At 34.1% G+C, this 19,984-nt stretch overlaps 1 protein-coding gene across 1 annotated transcript in view; it reads left to right on the top strand.

Moving 5' to 3' along the window:
* SNTG2 (syntrophin gamma 2) overlaps positions 1 to 19,984 on the top strand; it is a 646,807-nt gene that overhangs the window by 293,695 nt on the left and 333,128 nt on the right. Inside the window, exons 5-6 of the mRNA XM_027840424.1 lie at positions 9,498 to 9,541; positions 9,647 to 9,688. Coding sequence (XP_027696225.1) covers positions 9,498 to 9,541; positions 9,647 to 9,688 — 86 coding nt within the window. The remainder of the gene's footprint in view (positions 1 to 9,497; positions 9,542 to 9,646; positions 9,689 to 19,984) is intronic.

The raw sequence follows: 19,984 nt of genomic DNA on the forward strand, positions 1-19,984 counted from the left end.
GCCAAGAAAACCTCAAATGGGATCACAAAGAGTTGGACACAATTGAAAAATGACTCAACAAGAGCACCAAATCTGCAGTATCATTGCTTATGGAAATGGTGTGATAATCATAACCCTATGTGTCTAATCATCATTCCTGTGACTCCTCAAAGAAATTTCATGCTCTTGGCCACCACTCTCTTATAGATGTCCTTCTCTTTCTATTATGTCAATTTTTTGAGGGGAGGGACCCCCTAAATTTTGTATTTTTATCCTCACCACCTAACATTGTGCCTGACATTTAAAAGGTGCTTTAAAACAGTTTCTTATTCATTCATCCATTGTTATTCTTTCTCTTTCATACCTTCTGCTCTCTTTGATACCTGATTTAGGAAATCTGTTAGGGCAGTTTAAAGCTTTATATCACAATCAAAAATCCTTCAGACAAGTATATTCTATGTATCTCGCTTTCACTAGATGTCAAGATTATCCTTCATTTATCATAAACTTTATTCCAGAAAGCAAACTATCATTATCTAATACCATATTTCTAGCCAGTCATTCACTTCAGTGGCTACAAGATCAATATACTCAATACTATGACAAACATACAATTGTTATTTTGGCTGTCAAGAGACAAAGAGTCCAGGAGTTGGTAGGTGATAATACTGGTGTATTCTGATGTGTCATACCAAATCTAAAATACTATTTTTATTTCTGGATGATACACTTTGGAGATGACATGGGCAACATGGAATTTGTATAGAGTAGGGAAACAGAATGTTGAGATGACAGAAGACCATGCCATATACCAGTTAAAGGAACTTTGCATATTTGTTATGTATGAGAGAAGATTTGAGAGGTATTGTAGCATGGTAGGTAGAGAACTGACCTCTAGGTTCATGTTTCACCTCTGAAACATACTAGTTATGTCACCTGGGCAAGTATATGAATATAAGTCATTAAAACCAGATAGTGTTCATTATTCAAGTTCTCAAGGTTTGATGAGCTTTAGGAAGCTCTCCATCATGGCCCAGAAAGATGTATATCTAGATGAATATCTAGGATGTGTGACTATGAATTTCTCCTGGTGGCACTTACAGTTAGTTATGGTTAGTTACTCCTTAGAGTTCTTTAAAACAAGGGAATCTGTTCCTTCCTCAGTCAATAGTCAATTTCAGCAGAGGGAAACTAACCTGTTCTAAAGTACCACCAGCTGAATATTGATTTGTTGGGTTAGGAAGACAGCATCCTTTGCCTATATTCCTGATGAAGACGTGAACATGTTTACCATTCTGATGCTTCTTTTATTCAGCTTATTAAAATATTGAAAGGAATAGTTTCTAGGATTATCTTCAGGTTGTCCTGTCATATTAAAGTTATAAAATTATCTACATGAAGATGGGGGGAAGGATCATGTAAAGAACCAAGGAAAGAATATGCTTACAGGAGTCTGGTGTTCTTGAGCAGCTCCTCATGTCTCATGTTCCACTGGTTGCAAGTTTCCTCAGAGATATCTTGTATACTGGACTATCAAGTGAGCTTCTAGACTTCTTAGGCAGAGAAAACACTCTCACCTTGGTGAAACCATTTTCTTAACTTCACTACAGCAGAAGCCAAAGACATTGAAAATTTAGCATATACATGGCACCTAATTATTTTCAGAAAAGATATACACGTACAGAAATTTGGGCAAGACAGTGGAACAATTCTTTCAATTTCAATAGCTGTTGAAGCAGATAGTCTACATTCATTTTGGCTTCCCTTGAATATTTCTGTAGCAAATTTACTATTCAATGAATCACTAGTTGTACAGAAGGGAGCTCTTGGTTCTTTTTAAGAGTCTTTCCTGCATTAACTGGATCCACTTAGTCCACTGATCAGTGATATATTGGGAATGAACAAACCCCATCCAAGACCTTAATGAAAATGAACAGAAATTTTCATGATGCTGAAAAATTCCAAAGTCTCTGATGTACATTTCTTGCATATATAGGATAGAACTGACAAATTCAGGTGAGCAAGCACTAAAGCCTTTACTTCAGTCTGATAATACAACATTACTGATTATTCTTTGAATCCAGTCATTCAAAAGTGCACACATTTACCATTCTGTACTAAGTCTATTGCATGTCCTTGGTCTAGTCAAATAACCTTGTCTAAAAAAGAAATGAAGTTAATCTTAGATGACCTACTTTTGTTACACTTATGTCACCTTTCAGTGAACACTGTTCAGTGAACACTTTTTAAAATGTCTTTTTTTTTTCTAAAAAGTTACTTTGGTTACTTGTTTTTACATCACAGTCATTTTTGAAAATTAAATCCTCCAATGCAGCCCTTTGATTGATTGCAAACTTCACAGAACAAATCCCCTTAATAAAAGGATTTATTCTGTAAAACTTGGACTCAGTAAGAAGGCTGCACCCAAGGACCTAAAAGACCACATGTGCCTTTGAACCCACAGGTTCCCCACTTCTGATAGACCATTCACAACTCTACCAATAGTGCATTAGTATGCCTGGTTTTCTGAATTCCCTACAACATGTATTATTATCCTCATGTTTTGTTCATCTATGCCAACTTGCACAATGGTAGCTGAAACCTAACAGTTCATTTTAATTTGCATTTATGTTATTTTAAGTGATTTGACATAAGTTTTCATATTGTCAATGATATGTCAATTCTTTGGGAAATTGTTCATATACTGTGGCCATTCACCTACTGGTGAAACATTTTTTGGTTTTAAATATCTGTGTCAATTCCTTATATATAGCTTGGATTTCAGACTTTTTTTTTTTTTAGCTAGGCAAGGGGGTTAAGTAACTTGCCCAGGGCCACACAGCTAGGAAGTGTTATGTGTCTGAGGCCGGATTTGAACTCAGGTCCCCCTGACTTCAGGGCTGATGCTCTATCAACTGCACCACCTAACTGCCCCTGGATTTCAGACTTTTAATCATGATATTTTATGCAAAGATTTTTCTCCATTTAGCAATTTTCTTTAATCTGTCTGCATTGATTTTTGTTCATGTCACTTAAATTTCTAAATGTTCACAAACTATTGTGCAGTAAAGTAAAAAAGTTTCTCTGTATAAAAGTGGTCATGTGCCAGTAAAAAAAACAATAAATTGTGTTTAGTATTAAATAGTAGAAAAATATATGCCAAAAATTATGAAAATAATAGAAGAAATCCTGCTTATAGAAGTGAAAGATTTAGTTTCCTGGAAAATTCCTCTCATCACACATGAATGAATAATGACCAAACTCAGAAATAAAGAATCCTGAACAGGTATAATTATTGGGATGCAGTCCATTTAGTAATCTATTACGCTTAACTATGACCTGAAAGAATTCACATAGCTCATCCATACAATTTATTCTCATCTGCTCTGTTAAAAATAATAAAATAATTTATGCAATAAAGAAAATATGCAATTAATTATTTGTCTTCTAATTAAAATTATAATATAACTAGTATATATATATATTGGTATAGTATAATTTAATATGGCATAGTATATAATATTGTATAGTGTGGTATAGCATAACATACCATAATATATTATAATATTAATATAACATAACATACTATAATACAGAACATACCTGAACTGAACAGAAAAGAATAAACATGACATAACAAAAGCAAATGTCACAAAGAACATTCCACCTAACATCAATTTGGAATACAGTTCTTAAATTTTCCAGTGGAATGGGTAGTTTAATCTCAGTGTTCCTGCCTGTCTTACCTATGGTTCTAAACATTTTAAAGTTAGCTTTAGCTTTTTTTAAAGTATATTTACTTTCCATATTTGAAAGAAATGAAAAATGACAGAATGGTTCCAATTTATGGCCGTATTTAAGCAGTGTGGCAAACCAATTTTCTTTTTAGTGCTTGAGAAAATTTAAACAATTAAAAATTGTTACAGCCAGGTATCCAGAATTGATTTTTTTAAAGTAGTTCTTTAAATTGAATTTATAATTGTCTAGCCTCTAAAACCTTAAAGTCTAGTTTTACCAAGGTCACGCCACCTTATAGCTGTTAATAATATTAATAATAACAGCTTATAAATGAGAACTATGTGATTTTGGGAGCTTAGGACAGTTTAGAGCTAAGGAGAAAAGAGGGCCACAGATGTGTATTGATGAAAAAGATTTGTTCTCTGTTTTCCCTTACATTGGAGAAGCAAGAGGGGTATGCAATGATTTGCAGTTAAATAGGGATATGAGCAGGATTTGGGTGCTTTGAATACTAACCTGGTAGTACTTTCAAGAAAAGCCTCAGGACTAGTTTATGTCAGTTGGTGGTACAGGTGACTTAGCCTGGGAGTTGGTATGAGGAACAGGGAACATCAAAGTCAGGGATTGTGGTATGAGTGCTTTGTTTTGCTTATGTGTTCTCATGAGACTAGAGAAATGAGTTCACAGTGAAAGGTATTTTCCATTTGGGGTTGGCAAGAGTGAGAGATTGAGTATGTGTTAATATAACCAGGGAGCTTAGGAGCTAGAGTAGCCCATTGGAGACTGGGAGGGAATATTAGTGCAGCTATGGCATCATTGTAGGAGCAAGGGCTCTTAACATTTTTTTATGTCATAGACCCCTTTGCCAGTCTGGTAGAGCTTATGGACTCACTTTCAGTATAATGTTTTGAAATAAAGAAAATAACATGCATAAGATTATAAAGGACATCAATTATATTAAACAAAATTATCCACATAAAGAGACATATGTGACAGATAGATATAGATAATATATAGGTATAGACATAGATACAGAAACATTGATGTGTAGATATAGATGATATAAATGTGGGTATAAATATAGGTATAAATAAATACAGATATAAATTTTCAATTTGTGGGCTCCAGGTTATGAATCTATCCCTGCTTTAGAGGCAAAGTGAAGTGAACATAGAGGCTATATGCATTCTCTGATATTGCTACTAGTTCCTTCCCTCACTCTGGCTTTAACAGTTAGTTGTGGTAGAAAATAAAATAAGGAATCTCTGTTAATCTGAATGATTTTAAATGAAGAGATCAGTTTTCTCCTACACCCTCATCAGGCAATTTCTTGGATAAAGATTAGACTTGTTATGTCCTTTATATTGTGAATACCCAGATAAGGAAGATCTCTCTTTCAAAGCAGGACTGTCTCTTCTCTTCAACTTGCAGTCTTAAACAGTTGCCTAGAGCCCTGGGAGATTCAGTGACTTGCCCAGATCACACATTCAGTATAGATCAGGGGTCAGACTTGAATCTGTCTCTCTAGCTGTGAGGACAGCTTTCTATCCACAGCCCTGCAGATTATATAGGGGTAGGGGAATAAACTTTCACTACACAAAGACTCTCATCAGGGGAGAAAGGCTTTAATTATTAATATAATTATATATATATTTGTACAAGCAGACAGAGATATAAATATAGATATATATATTTTTTCCTAGAAAGTAATAGCAGTTAATTTACATTCCCAAGATGAGGAAATTGGTACTTACAGTTATAAAATTCTAAGAATCAAAAATAATTCTTATGTATATCATAATAAAGGCCATAAAAACTACATATGAGATATTATGAAATGAATTCCAACAATCATAGTTTAATGAGGACTACATTATTCCTATGTAGTTTATAACACTATGGTATAAAAACTTTGATGAAAGGTCAAAAGTTCCATTTTTTCACCAGTAACATTTAAATAGGAGGCAGTTAGGTGGTACAGTGGATAGAACAAAGCTTGGAATCTGGAAGACTCATCTTCCTGAGTTCAGATCTTGTCTCAGACACTTACTAGCTATGTGACCATGGGCAAATCACTTAACCCTGTTTACTGCAATTTCCTTCTCTGTAAAATGAGTTGGAGAAGGAAATGGCAAATCATTCAATATTTCTGCCAAGACAATCCCAAATTCAGTCACTAAGAGTCAGACACAACTGAAACAACTCAACAACAAAAGTTTAAATATGAGTTTCTGAGTTCTTGTCTTCTTTTTGAGGAGAATGTTTAAGAGGGCCATGGGATAACTAATAGCACCAATCATCATGATAGTTATACCAGTACTACTGCAGAGGCAGTTATCTCTTTCCAGATGGTGGGATTCCCTGGAATACGAGTTAGCTGGGATGTTGCAGGGCATAGGACAATAACTTTCAGGACTTATAGTGTCTATATCAGTGGTGAATTACCTGTGGCCTCGAGGCCACATGTGGCCCACTAGGTCCTCAACTGCGGCCCTTTGACTAAATCCAAACTTCACAGAACAAATCATATCTTAACTCTTGGTGAAGAAAATGAATTAATTCAGTGGAAACTGAATGTTCCTTCCATGCTGGCTGTTGTGCAGGAACCAGTAATTATTTCTGTCAGGGACAGGCCTGACTTAGACTAGTACTCTTCTAATGAAATGAGAAAATCATAGGTCATTATATGGTTAACAAAAGGAGATTTCAGTAGACCAGATCAGTAAGGCAGGGAATGGTGACATACATGGTCCCAAAACATCTCCAAGTATAAGCAACACCAGATCTACATGGGTGGGCCATTTTGTGTACTTAGGTTACTGAAATCCAATCAATGAGACGAGAAGCTACCAAGATGCTCCATCTAGGAAGGTACAGCCTAAGCACTGGCCTCATTAAGTTCTGAAGATGCCTTTGTCAATATTCAGGGAAAAAATAGCCTAACTCATGTTGCTGGGACATGGGGTAGAGGAGAATTCTGGGAGATAGTGGTTCTGTAATAATCTCCCTTGTGATTTTCAGAAAAAAATGGAAGAGTGTGTGCTGTGTCCGACTGTTAAAATTTCAGAGCAAGCATTTACTTCAGAAATTGACAAATGCTACAAATCAGGGCTTGACTTATTATTTTAAATGATAGATAAAGTGAGGAGAAAGCCATTAATAATGCAGTTATATGTATTTGTGTGTGTATGAGACACACTTTTAAGCTTGTTCTGCATTATGTATAATGTGTAACTATATGTAATGTATGTATATATAACATATATGTATACATATAATATAGGTAATTTTTTTTCCTTAGAGGGCTGGTTGTTAAATATTTTTAGAAGACCCTCTCTTTTATGTTATGGTCACTTGCTACAGCAAGAAGAAGAAGGGATCTCTGTGAATCAGCAGTTTTAAAATGAGGAGACGGGGTGGAGGGCAGACGGTGGTGCAGTGTATAGAGCACTGGACCTGGACTCAGGAGGACTTGAGTTCAAATCCGGACTCAGATACTTAACACTTACTAGCTGTGTGACCCTGGACAAGTCACTTAACCCCATTGCCTAACCAATAAATAAACAAGTAAAAAAATAAAATAAAATAAAATAAAATGATGAGACAGTCAGTGTCTCTTCCTCATTAGGTAGTCTCTATGATTGGGACTGGATCTGTGACTTTGTGATTTTACTTGTATAGAAAACACTCTAATGAAGAAACTCCTTCTTTCAGAGTAAGTCAATGACTTCTCTGTAGCTTTCAGCCTTAGAGAGCTGAGAACTCCAAGGACTAGCAGTAATTCTGAAATATAAATGACCTCATCCTCTTAAATAAGATACTAAGGATGCTTATCCCTGACTGTGGGTCCCTTTAATGAAAAAGGATAGCCTATGATGAGACTACCTGAGTTTACAGTCTGAATTCTTTGGTTGTCTTCACTCAGAAACCAAATTGGTTGCTGCAAACTCATCACTAAGCATCAGACTAAGTGTGAGACTCTCTGGGATCAGTAAGAGAATTTCATCACTGAAAGTTTATCTTGCTCTGAGAGGAGGCTTAAATATCTTAGTGGAAATTATTGTGGAGGGTTTGACTGAAAAACAATAAAATCACTTGGCAGGGGCACCTTTTCTCTAATAAGCTGTATATAGATGATAATATCATAGACTAATTCTGCCTTCCACAGAGACATTCATTGGTGATTTACAGAGATTTACATATATTAAATATATTATCTTATTTGATCCTCACAAAAACCCTGTGAGGAGTCATTTTATTTCTACTTTGTGGAGGGGAAACTGAGACTCAGAAAAACTAGGAAACTTTCCCAAGGTTACACGGGTAGCAGAGCTGGCATTCAAATATAAATCTTCTTTCTTCAAGTCAGTGTGATTATTGAAATCAACTATTATTGTTTTTCATTTTATCATTATATTACAACATGCTTATAGATTGATTATATTATGTTTTCTTCCCTTAGGGAACATTTAACTTTTAACAAAAGTTATTATCCAATGCATCTTGTGGAAATAAAAAATAGCAAAATAGACATAGTGTCATGAAAAATTTAAAGTGACAACAAAATTTGTAGCATAGCTTTTTAAAGTTTGGCAAGAAAAGACAGTAAGTCCATATGTATTTGCCAAATGATAGCTTCTGTTTATTTGAAAGAGGCTACTCAAATCTATTGATTGGTGTATGGCAATTAGGCAAACATTTTAAGCTGGATTTATTTATGAGTCAGTTTCATTTTAATAAATGTTTAACATTTTTGAAATGTTATAAAATGGATTCAAAATATTTTAAAATTATTTAACTCCAAGATACTATTTGGATATGAGTGAGAATTCAACATAGAAGGCTCTTGAAATTACAGAGCAATTAAACACATAAGTGTTGTAATGCACATACAACCAAATTTATTGACAAACAATTAGAGATGAAGATAATTTTAATACGTCTTTATAATGCTACAGGTATCTTCCATTTTTTTAAATGAAAAGCAGGTTAGTCAAAAGCAACCAATGAAAAGGAAAAAAAAAACAAAGACCAATTTCTCATTTTGCATACATGTATACAGTATTCTTTAAATTATAAGGGTTCTTTGACGTTTTTTTTGTATCACTGTCCACTTTATCAACCTAGCAAAACCTACAGGCCCCTTCTCTGAATAATGGTTTTAAATGCATAAAATAAAATACATAGAATTACATAGAAAACTAATGATATTGAAATGTAGTTGTCAAAGTATCTTTAAAAAAAGTTCAAAGTTAAGAACTCCTACCTTAAAGTATGTGAAGATCTTTGCCTGTGAGGTGGCAAAGGTTAAGTGGAAATAATGCAGCAAAGAATAAATTCACAATGGAATGTTTTTTAAAGATTCCAGATGTAGCCCTTTGATTAAAGCAACCTCTATGCTTTTATCTGGCGAAAAAAGCGGAAAATGTTAAATAGCTTTTAGAATTCCTATTTTGCCTTTTGTGACAGCTAAATGAAAAATGTGAATCAGAATTTCCACATAATTTAATGAAATCCTTCATTAGTAAGAAGTGGCATTTATGTTCCATGTTAAGCAAATCATCTGTTCCTGGAAAGTAACTTTTAATTTGCTTAAAATTGGTACCAGTTTATTTAATTTTAGTTGGTGATTGCTGATTTGTTATATTACTGGCATTTTCACAAGAAAAGTCATTTCACTTGACTGCTATAAACAGTATATTTAAAACAATTGCCTTAAGAAAATATGCTGCTATTAAAAAAAATCTCTCTTAACACTTCATGCTTTTGTAACCCCACAGCTGACCAAACAGGAATGTTATTTATAGGAGATGCAGTAACACAGGTCAGTGTGTTTTCAATTCAATCCTCACAGTTGTATCATGTATTTGTATTTTAATTCATATGTATTTGTTTTACACTCATATATCCTAATCTGTCATCTATCTAGGTTAATGGCATTAATGTAGAAAATGCAACCCATGAGGAAGTGGTAAGTTGCACACATTTCTTGTTTTCCATCTTTTAATATGCATTCTGCCATGTTTTTATTTGGATAACTTGTTCTTTCTAGAATTTTTCAGTGATAACATTTACTAAACACATAGAATAAACAATTATAAAAACTAATTAGTTCAGAGAACTGTCCAGTGTTATTGACTGGATTATAGAGATTTTTTAGTGTGAAATCTCTATCTTTCAGAGGATGGAAATTGGCCCATTCTATTGGAATTTGTGGGATTAAGAGCAGGCATTTACTTGACCTACATAATAAAAAGGGTCCTGCTGCCTCCAGTCAAGACTTTGATTATGCTGCTATGCCATTTTGAGCATTATGGAGTTTCATGTTTGTTCAATGAATAAACCATTAGATTTGGAAAAGAATGCTACCATAATGATTTTTTTTTAAATTGAAGCCCACTGATTAAACGTGGAATCAAAGGTCAGGTATTCTAGATCAGAGATACTACTCTTATTCTTGAGTTGTCCATCAAAGTTCTTCTCTATGTACCAGGCATGGTGCTAAATGTGGGAATTCCAAGAAAAAAAATATTTAAATTGTCACTATCCTCAAGGAACTTACATTCTATTAACAAACATTTATCAAGCACCTTCTGTGCCGAAGGAATTTCTATTGGTAACAATTGACCTTTCCAGGTCTCAATTCCCTGATCTATAAAAGGAGCGGGTCAGACTAGGTGACATCTAAGATACAGGGTAGTTTAGAAACTACAAATGGTGTTTGCTAGGGAATGCTGCAAAAAGAGGGAAAAGTTATAAAGTGGCTACTTAAATAGCTTCTGCTTAAGTTCATATTACAAACTGCAATATTTTCATCCAAATCAGTAATGTTGTCAACAATGATACTAATGAAACAGGTGTTCCAGTTTCTAAAAGTTTTCTTCCATATTTCCCCTTCTTGAGGTCACTGAATTCAGAGCACTTGGAAATTGTGAATGTTGCACACCTTAATAATTCATACACTAACATGAGTACCATCAAATTCATTCATCTAGAAAAAGGAAATTGCTTTAGGATGTGATGAGTAAACCTTTATAACTGAACTTGCCCAGTACTCTAGTACTCTAACCTACACATTTTGTTTTCTGCACAAAAATTAAATATAATTCTTATATATGTATACCATCAAGAATAAAGAGAACCATAGTGTATATACAATATGAATAGAAAATTGGTAATGTGTTAACAAGTCAGTTTTTAGGTTCATAGGGTCATAGGAATTTAGAGGTGGAAATGATTTTGAGAACATCTAATCCAGTCTCACTTACTTTAAAGTTGAAGAAACTGATCTCAGAGCCTTTAAGTAACTTGGCTGAAGTTGCATATGTACTAAGAACTGGGATTCATACTGGTATCATAGAAATTCAGAGTTGGAAATAAAAGCTTCCAAGGAAATGTAGGCCATCCCAAAGCTATGTAAGAATCCCCTCTACCACACTCCTCTCTAAATCTCTTTCCTCTCCTTTAAAATGAAAGGATTTGCTTTGATGACCTCCAAGGCACCTCCAAGTCTATGTCTATGTCTATGTACATGTACAATATTATGATCTTCATTGAGAAGGAACCCACTACCTCCCCATGAAATCGAATCCATGGTTTTATACCCTAATTAGTAGAATCTTTTTTTCTTTATATCAAGCTTAAGATGATCCCCTTTGAAAATTATACTCATTCCTCTCAGTTCTCTGACCCCTGTACCTTAACAGAACAAGTTTAAACATTCTTCCAACTGATAATACTTCAAATACACACCTCTTCTGCTGGCTAAACATCTGTCTTCAGGTACTAATGCTCCTTTGAATATGAATTCTATACCATTCACTATTGTGGTTGACTTCTTATGTATTCTCTCTACTTTATAAATGTTTTCCTTTAAATGAGGCATCCAGAATCAAACACAATAATGCTTGTGATCTGACCATGACAGAACACTGCTATACTTAAACCACCTAAGTCCTAAACATTATATCTCTCCTAATGCAGGCTAAGGGGCAGCTAGGTGACACAGTAGATGGAGTGCCAGGCTTAGAGTTAGTAAGACTCTTCTTCCTGAGTTCAAATCTGGCCTCAGACACTTATTCATTATGTGACCCTCAGCAAGCCATTTAACCTTGTTTACCTCAGTTTCCTCATCTGCAAAATGAGCTGGAGAAGGAAATGGCAAATTACTCTAATATCTTTGCCAAGAAAACCCCAAACAGTGTTGTGAAGAGTCAGACATGACTGAGAATGAACAGCAATAACAACAGTGCAGGCTAAATTTGTGTTGTCTAGGTTTCTGTATCATAATGTTGATTCACATTAAGCATGAATTTCATTGAAATCCTCTATTTTCAAATAGATTGCCTCCAGCTATACCTCCCCTATTTTTTTTTATTTACTAAGTTGATTTAAAAAAAATTTCTGGTACTCTTACTCCAAATCCAGTGCTCTGCTCATTGAAACCTGTTGCTTCTCATACACTTGAGAAAGAACTAACCTCACTGAAAACATATTTAGGTTAGGGTCTATATACATATTTAACATACTTTAGCATGTCTGGATCTTTTGAATTATATAAAATCAATATAAATAATTTGAATAATGATTTACACAGATCTTGATGATACTTCGAGAAAATATAAAGCTATTGCATGCTGGAAGACTATATTATTCTTTAATATTGCATTTTATCACTTCTGTTACAATTTAGTGCCATAACTTATAAAAGGTAAAAAGAGTTCAGGATTTTGTATGTGTTTGGGGACAAGGAAATGTGTAGTTTTGATGCCATTAGCAGCATCAATCTCAAGTTCATTGTCATCCCATAATTATCCCACTACATCACACCTACCACCATCCTCACTTTACTTTATGTCTTTCAGATATCTTTCTGAAACTTAAGTAGTATCAACAAGTGGAGAGGGATAAGCTGCTTAATAGAATAGAATTTTAGGCCTGCTAAATACAGTGTATACCATCTTATCTAATCCCTTCATTTAAGAACTGGAAAAAAAAACTATGGATCACATTCCATGAAGTGCTATAGTTGGAGTTCAAATCTTGCCTCAGACATTATATGACCCTAGGCAAGGCATTGATCTTCTCTCAACTTCAGTTTCTTTATCTATAAAATGAGGATAATAATAGCATTTATCTTGCAGGGTTGTTCTTAGGATCAGATGAGATAATATGAAAAATGTGTTTTGCAAAACTCCAAGCACTATATAAATGCTAACTATAGAGGAATGGATTTGCCCAAGTTCAGATGGTTAGTTTGTGGCACAGCCAGTAACAGAATCCAGGTTTCTTGAGTCCTATGCCATTATTCTTTTTAGTACACAGCATAGAATTTTGGGAAGGGCTGGGAAATTACTTACTATTTGATTACTGTTTTTTATTCATTGTGGAATTATGCCTTCTTATGAATCTATTAAGTGACAGCTTGATATATTGTATAGACTGTTGGGCTTTTACAGTGAGGAAACCTTGATTCTTATTCTTTCTCTGACACTAAATGTGTACTTGGCTTCAGGTATCTGTGCTTACCCTTGGGCTAAATAACATTTTTTTTATCATTGACATGGATAAAGGTATGGATCTTTATCAAATATTTAAATAACACAAAGCTGGAAGGGATTGCTAACACCCTGGATGACATGAACAGGATATAAAATAATCTGAACTCTCTCATTGGGACCTAACTTAGTAACATGAAACTAAAAGAAAAAAAATCTAACAATTTTATTTTAACAATCAACTTTAGAACTATAAGATAGGGTAGGTATGGTTATATAGCATTTTGTAAAATAAAAAGATCTGGAGGAAGGATGGCTAGTTCAAAATGAAAAAAAAGTGTGGTATAACTCCTTTATGGCAACTTGGAAGCTAATGAAATTCTGTTTTGCATTTAGAGAACAAGGGGGTGATAGTCTGTCTGCCCTCTCTTAAATTCTATCTTAAGAAAAAGCAGTTATGTAACTGAAAGTGACTATGAATGACACTGTATGCAACATTCTGCCCCTTTAGTTATCCATCTATGCTGAGAGGTATACAGGTAAAGAACTAAAAGGAAAGAATATTTTCCAGAGTAAAATTGGACATGGTAGCTATTAAGAGTTTGTCTTTCTTAGAATCTTAAAATCCTTTCCATTGACATCTTTTTATGTTTTATATTTTGTACTTTTTGTTCTGCTTTTTGCATTTTACATTAGTTCTACAAGTGTTCCCATGTTCTCTGAATTCCTCATATCTGTTATTTCTTGTTATTGTCCAACTGATGATCAGTAACTTTGGTTCCAGTTATTTACTTCTATTAATATTTGAAAAAAAATTTATTGACATCTTTTGTTTTAATATTGCATAAATTTCCCCATTTCCTTTTGCCTCCCAGATAGACATCCCATACAATAAAGATTTTTTGAAGAAAAATAGAAAGAGAAAAAATTACCTAAACCAGACAATACATTAAAAAAATCTGAAAATATATGAATGTTCTATAGTTGTGGACTTCCTCCACTTCAAAGGATTGGGAGAAAGTATCTTCTTATATCTATTCTTTGGGCCATGGATACCAGAACACAAATGAATGGATCAACTTGTGTGCCCTGCCAGACCTGGGAGAATGGGGGCTGTTGAAGAAGGGGTGGAGTGAGCCACTTAGGTATCAGCATTCTCTACTGTTACTTCAGAATATTCTCAAATGTCTTGGTGTCTTGGCCTATAGAAACAGCTGTAATTGCTTCAACTCTAATATATAATTACTATTCTGTGAAGTCCTAGATAGTATATATAGATAGAGTATATAAAAAAAGTCTAGTCCTCCATTTTGTTTAAAAAAATATGACCCAGCTTCTATCAATATTTTGTTATATTTTGGATCTTTCTGTTTTTGATTTCCCTGTGGCACATATCCAGAAGGTACATTAGATCAAAGGTTATGAACACTATGGCTACTTCTCTTTCATAAATCCACATTGTTTTCCAGAGTGATCAGAGTAATCCATAGATAAATCCATCAAGAGCATAATAGGAAATATATTCCCACAATGTCTTCAACAATGACCATTTCCATTTTTGTTTGTTTTTGCCAGTTTGTTGCATGTTAAGTACAACTTCAAAATTCTTTTGATTTTAATTTCTCTTTGTATTATTGGTTTTAAATATTTTCAAATGCTCATATGTGATTTTTAATTCATATTTTTTAAACTGTTCATCTTCTCTCACTATTTATCGAGAAATGACTGAGTAATAAACTTGTGTGTCTATATCTTAGAAAATGGATTTTAGTGATATTTGATGTTATGTCCTCCATCCCACCTTAACAAGCCCATTTCTTATTCTCACAGTACTGACCTTGTTGATGCAAAAGCTGTTATAAAAAAGCATAATATCCTCATAATTATCTCTTGTCTTTTATGATCACCTCTATCCCTTATATAAAAATATCTCCCATACTCATAATTACAAAATATACATCTTCCTTTTCTCTTACTCTGTACCTTTGCCTGGTTTTGCTTTATTCTTCAAAGATTTGACCTTTTGTTTTTATATTGTGTATCTATTTAGAGATTATTATTCTACACAATTTAAGACATTGCTCCAAATTCAATTTCTGCCAAGTATTTTCTTGTTTTCCTAATCATTCTTATTGAAAAGGGAATCATTCCCACAGTTACTTGTTTGTGGAGGCTTATCAGACAGTGAGATCCTGTTTGATTGTTTCTGTTCTTTATGTAGGCTGTTTCACTGACCTACTTTTTTATATTTTATTTTATACAAAAAAGTTTTAATGACCACAAATTATTGTCTGAAGTATAAAAATGTTATGTCTCCATTCATTCCTTCTTTTGATTCCCTTGAAATTCTAGAACTTTTATTCTTGCAAATTAATTTTGATATTTTATCTAGTTCTCTAAAGTAACTCAATTCAATTCAATTCAAAAAAACAGTTAAGTAGGACTTATTAAAGACCTGTTATGTGCATGTATACAAAAAAAACCTGATCACTGAGCATACAAAGCAAAAATAATGCTATCCTTCCTTTCAAATGACTTGCATCATTTTGGAGATAATATGTGCTGATGTGCATAAATGCAAAATATGTACATTTCCTTGACAACTTGATTGGCATTGAAATATGTCTGAAAATAAATGTATGTAGTATTATTATATTTATTATGTTGCCAAGCCTGAACTGTGAATTGTGAATATCTCCCCAGTTAGTTATGTGTTTTTTTTTATTTTTATAAGTGGGGCTTTGTACTTTTTTTTGTTTGTTTTTAATAGGCAGATAGGTAACTCAGTGGATAGTAACTGCTTTAAAAAAGATCTTTGTTCTTTCAACTTTAAGAAGTCTATGCCACATTGTACATAAATCAATAATAAGCTCTCCTTCTGCCAGTTCCTTCTGAAGGTCTTTACTTGTTTTCTAAAGATCAATTAGGCTCTTTGCCACAGTAGTTTGCCAGCTCTTGATGCTATTTTTCATGTTTAAATCATACATTCCATTTTGGCTTAGGCTGATCTTCTTTCCTTGTAGACTTGAGTGATTCTTCCCTCAAACAAATACTATCTATAACATCCTATATAATCATTGAAGTGGGGTTCTTAAGAGTTACAACTTTTATACATTTTCTTGGAGTAATATTTATTCTTAAAAATCACAAAATTAGAAACTCAACAAAGAAAAACAATAAAATGTGTAAATGTGCTTAAGACAGTGTCTGGTATAGATCAAGCATATGAGAAATGTTTGTTGATTGACTTCCAGGACTATCCTTACCTTTGTGGTTTTGGTCATATGTTTCTTTAAGCCTGTAATTCTATGTCCCTAATCTCTGTCCTTGGAAATTATAATCATTAAGTATCATGACTGATTTCACTTCTTAATTAAAGTGGCTACTGAGTTACCCACAAAGAGATCTCACTTTCCTGTAATCTCACAAAGCAACCTGTCTTTATATTTTTTTATCAGTCAGTAAACATTGATTAAGTGCCTACTATATGCCAGATACTCTTTTAAGTATTGAGGATGCAAAGAAACATAAAAGACATTCCTGACTGTGAAAATAGCCAGAGAAAATACCAAGAGCCAAGAGATGAAATGTCTTATTTGAAGAATACTAAAGAGACTTTGTGATGGGGCTTGCACATAAGACATAAGAAGACTAGAAAGTCAGGAAGAGGGGCAAATTATGAAGAGCTATGAATACTAAACAGATGAATTTTTATTCTATTCTGGAGATGACAGGAGGGTAACCTGGTTACAGCTGTGTTTTAAGAAAATCACTTTGAGAGCTGAGTGGAGGATGGACTGGAGTGAGGAGAGACTTGTGTTAGGCAGACCAATCAGTAGTCTATTTCAAAAGCCCAGGCATAAGGTGATAAGGACTTGTACCAGGGTAGTGATAGTATTAGAGGAAAAGAAGAGGACAGATTTAAGTGATATTATTAAAGTAATTTGAGATGCTGTAGTAACAGATTGGATATAGAGTGAGAGAAAGAGAGAGTGAGGATTCGAGACTGACACCTAGGTGGGGAACCTGGGAGACTTTGAGGATGATGGTACCCTTGACAATGATAGGAAGTTTGAAAGAGGGAAGAGTTTGGGGGGGGTGAACATAATGAGTTAAATTTTGGACTTGTTGAATTTATGATGTTTATAACATGTTCAGTTCAAGATTTCTAATGGGCAGTTGGATATGTGAGATTAAAAGTCAGTAAAGAAGTTAGAGCAGGATAAATAAATGTGAGAATACTTAGCAAAGAGGTGAAATTTGAATCCATGGGAGTTGATGAGATCTCCAAGTAAAGCACTATAGACCAGGAAAAGATAAGAAGACCCAGGACAGAGACCTGTGGGATACCCACAGTTAGCTGGTGTGACCTGGATGAAAGTTCAGAAAAGGAAACTAAGAAGGAGTTGTCAGATAGTTAGGAAAGCCAGGAGAGAGCAGTGTCGTGAAGACCTAGAGAGAGGAGAAGACCAAGGAGAAGAGGGTGATCAACAGTGGCAAAGGCTACAGAAAGGTCAAGAAGGAAGAATATTAATAAAAGATTATTAGCTTTGGCAATTTAGTGATAGCAGTCAAATGGAGCAATTTAATTGAATGATGTGGTTGAAAGACAGACGATAAAGAGTTAAGAAGAGTGAAAATAGCAGAAGTAGAGATATCTATTATAGATGATCTCTTCAATTCATTTAGACACAAAAGGCAAGGGAGATATGCCATGATAACAGGAATGAAAGTGAGATTTTTTTGTTCTTATTTTTGAACATCAGAGACACATGGACATGTTTGTAGGGAGTGTATTTTGTATTTTGGTTATTTATACATGTCTTATCTTTCATACTAAATCGAAAGGGACTATATTAATCACAACGATATATCCACCATTTTCTAGCACAGGAGATAGAGTAGAGTAGGGGTTAATAAATACTTATTCAACCAAAATGACTCAAATTTGTGTGTTTTGGAAATATGATTAAAATCTCAATTAACCTCAAGAACCTTTAGCATTGTTTGTTCACCAGGGTAGATTTTTGTTTTGGTTTGGATTTTTTTTTCTTTCTGTGGCTTATAATCAAGAGTAGGTGAGAGCTTGGAAGTGGGGATTTGACACTACCCTGAGACAGAAATTGAAAAACCTGAGTAGGTTGGATGGGAGACATTGCTGTCTTGCTTCAGGTTTCCTATTAACTGAAATGAGGACTGAGATGCTCCCTTCCAAATGTATTATTACATTGTAATTCCTTAAATAGATACAGAAACCTTTCTAAATAACTGCTCCTACTACTGCCTCCCAGCCCTGGAACATATTCATCCCCACTACCATTATGCATGTTTGAGGGATGGAGATGAAAGTGGAAGCTACTATTCATAATTTTGGTACAGATTAAATAATGTCACTTCTAAAAAGCAAAGACTTTTTTAATGTTCTGTTTATGTTAAATAAAATAAGAAACAAGAAAACCTAATTTGTGATATTTCTTTCATCCAAACTTCCTTTTAAAATTTCTACCTCTGGTTCACCTCAGGGCATTTTTTTTTCTGAACTCTGTAAGTAGTGTGTATACTACTTACCTAATTATACTCTCAAAATTTTATAAATGGTAAACTGAAATGGTAAGTAGTTTCCTGACTAGAAGTGGGAATGATCCAGAAAAACCATTTTTGACTTTAGTTTCCCATATAAGTGATAAGCAGGGAAGTTTCAAAAGGTTCTAGAAAGAAAGAAAAAAAGTAATGGAGAGGTAAATTTACTAAATGTATTCACTCTGAATACTAATGCCCAGGTGCCTATTACAATTCAATAATAAGAGCAAAGCAGCAGTGATCTCATTCTCAACCCAGCAGTTGAATGCTCAACCAGTCAAAGGAAGGATCTTGGGGAAAATGTCAGATTGTAATTCAAATTCTAATACTAAGCTTTCCATAATTTTTAGAGACCCAGATAATTTGATTCCCCTGCTCTTTTTTGTGGGTGGCATTGCTCTGGGATTATATTTTGTATATATCAGTCCAATTACACTGTTTGCTCAGTCCCCAACTAGCTAGAAAACCTTACCTTCTTCTATTCATGCTGTATTCAATTCAATCACAGTAACAGTGTTATAGACTCTATTACACAAGCATGGCTAACCACAATAATTTATACTCCACCACAAAAAGTTAAAGGAAAGAAGAAAAATAACACAATAACAAAATAACCCGAGGAGCCTTTTATTAATCTATAGGTATCATTGATAGTTCTAGGAGTAAAGATCAGGTTCTTAAACTGAAAATTCTCCATTGACCCATTACTTCCATAAGCTAACAGTCCTCTCCCCCAAATCACCATTTTTTTTTCTATTCATATTGTCCTGGAACATCAATATTCAATTAAGGAGATTCAGAACTGAGGGGCACTAAATCCTCCTTCAATTACTTTTTCTCATTCCTTTCTTGATCACTGATTTGAACTAAAGTTTCACTATCTGATTACTTCCTGCCATGGCTAATTTATTGTCAATTGTTCTTCTAGAGTGTTCACAGCTAGTGAAACAATAGAATAGACTCAAAGGCAGTTCCAAATGTAGAAAGTAATCTAAGCATCTACTTATAAGCTAGGTACTATAGATAGAAGTGAAAAAAGTAAAATAATTCCTACTCATAATGAGGGCAGTGAGGTGATTCAGTGGATAGTGTTCAGGGCCTAAAGTTAGGAAGACCTGAGTTCAAGTTTGACCTCAGGTACTTGCTAACTGTGTGACCCTGGGTAAGTCATTTAACCCTGTTGGCCTCAT

Source organism: Vombatus ursinus, unplaced genomic scaffold (assembly GCF_900497805.2).
Source record: "Vombatus ursinus unplaced genomic scaffold, bare-nosed wombat genome assembly UNPS02014841.1, whole genome shotgun sequence".
Lineage (NCBI taxonomy): Eukaryota > Metazoa > Chordata > Mammalia > Diprotodontia > Vombatidae > Vombatus > Vombatus ursinus.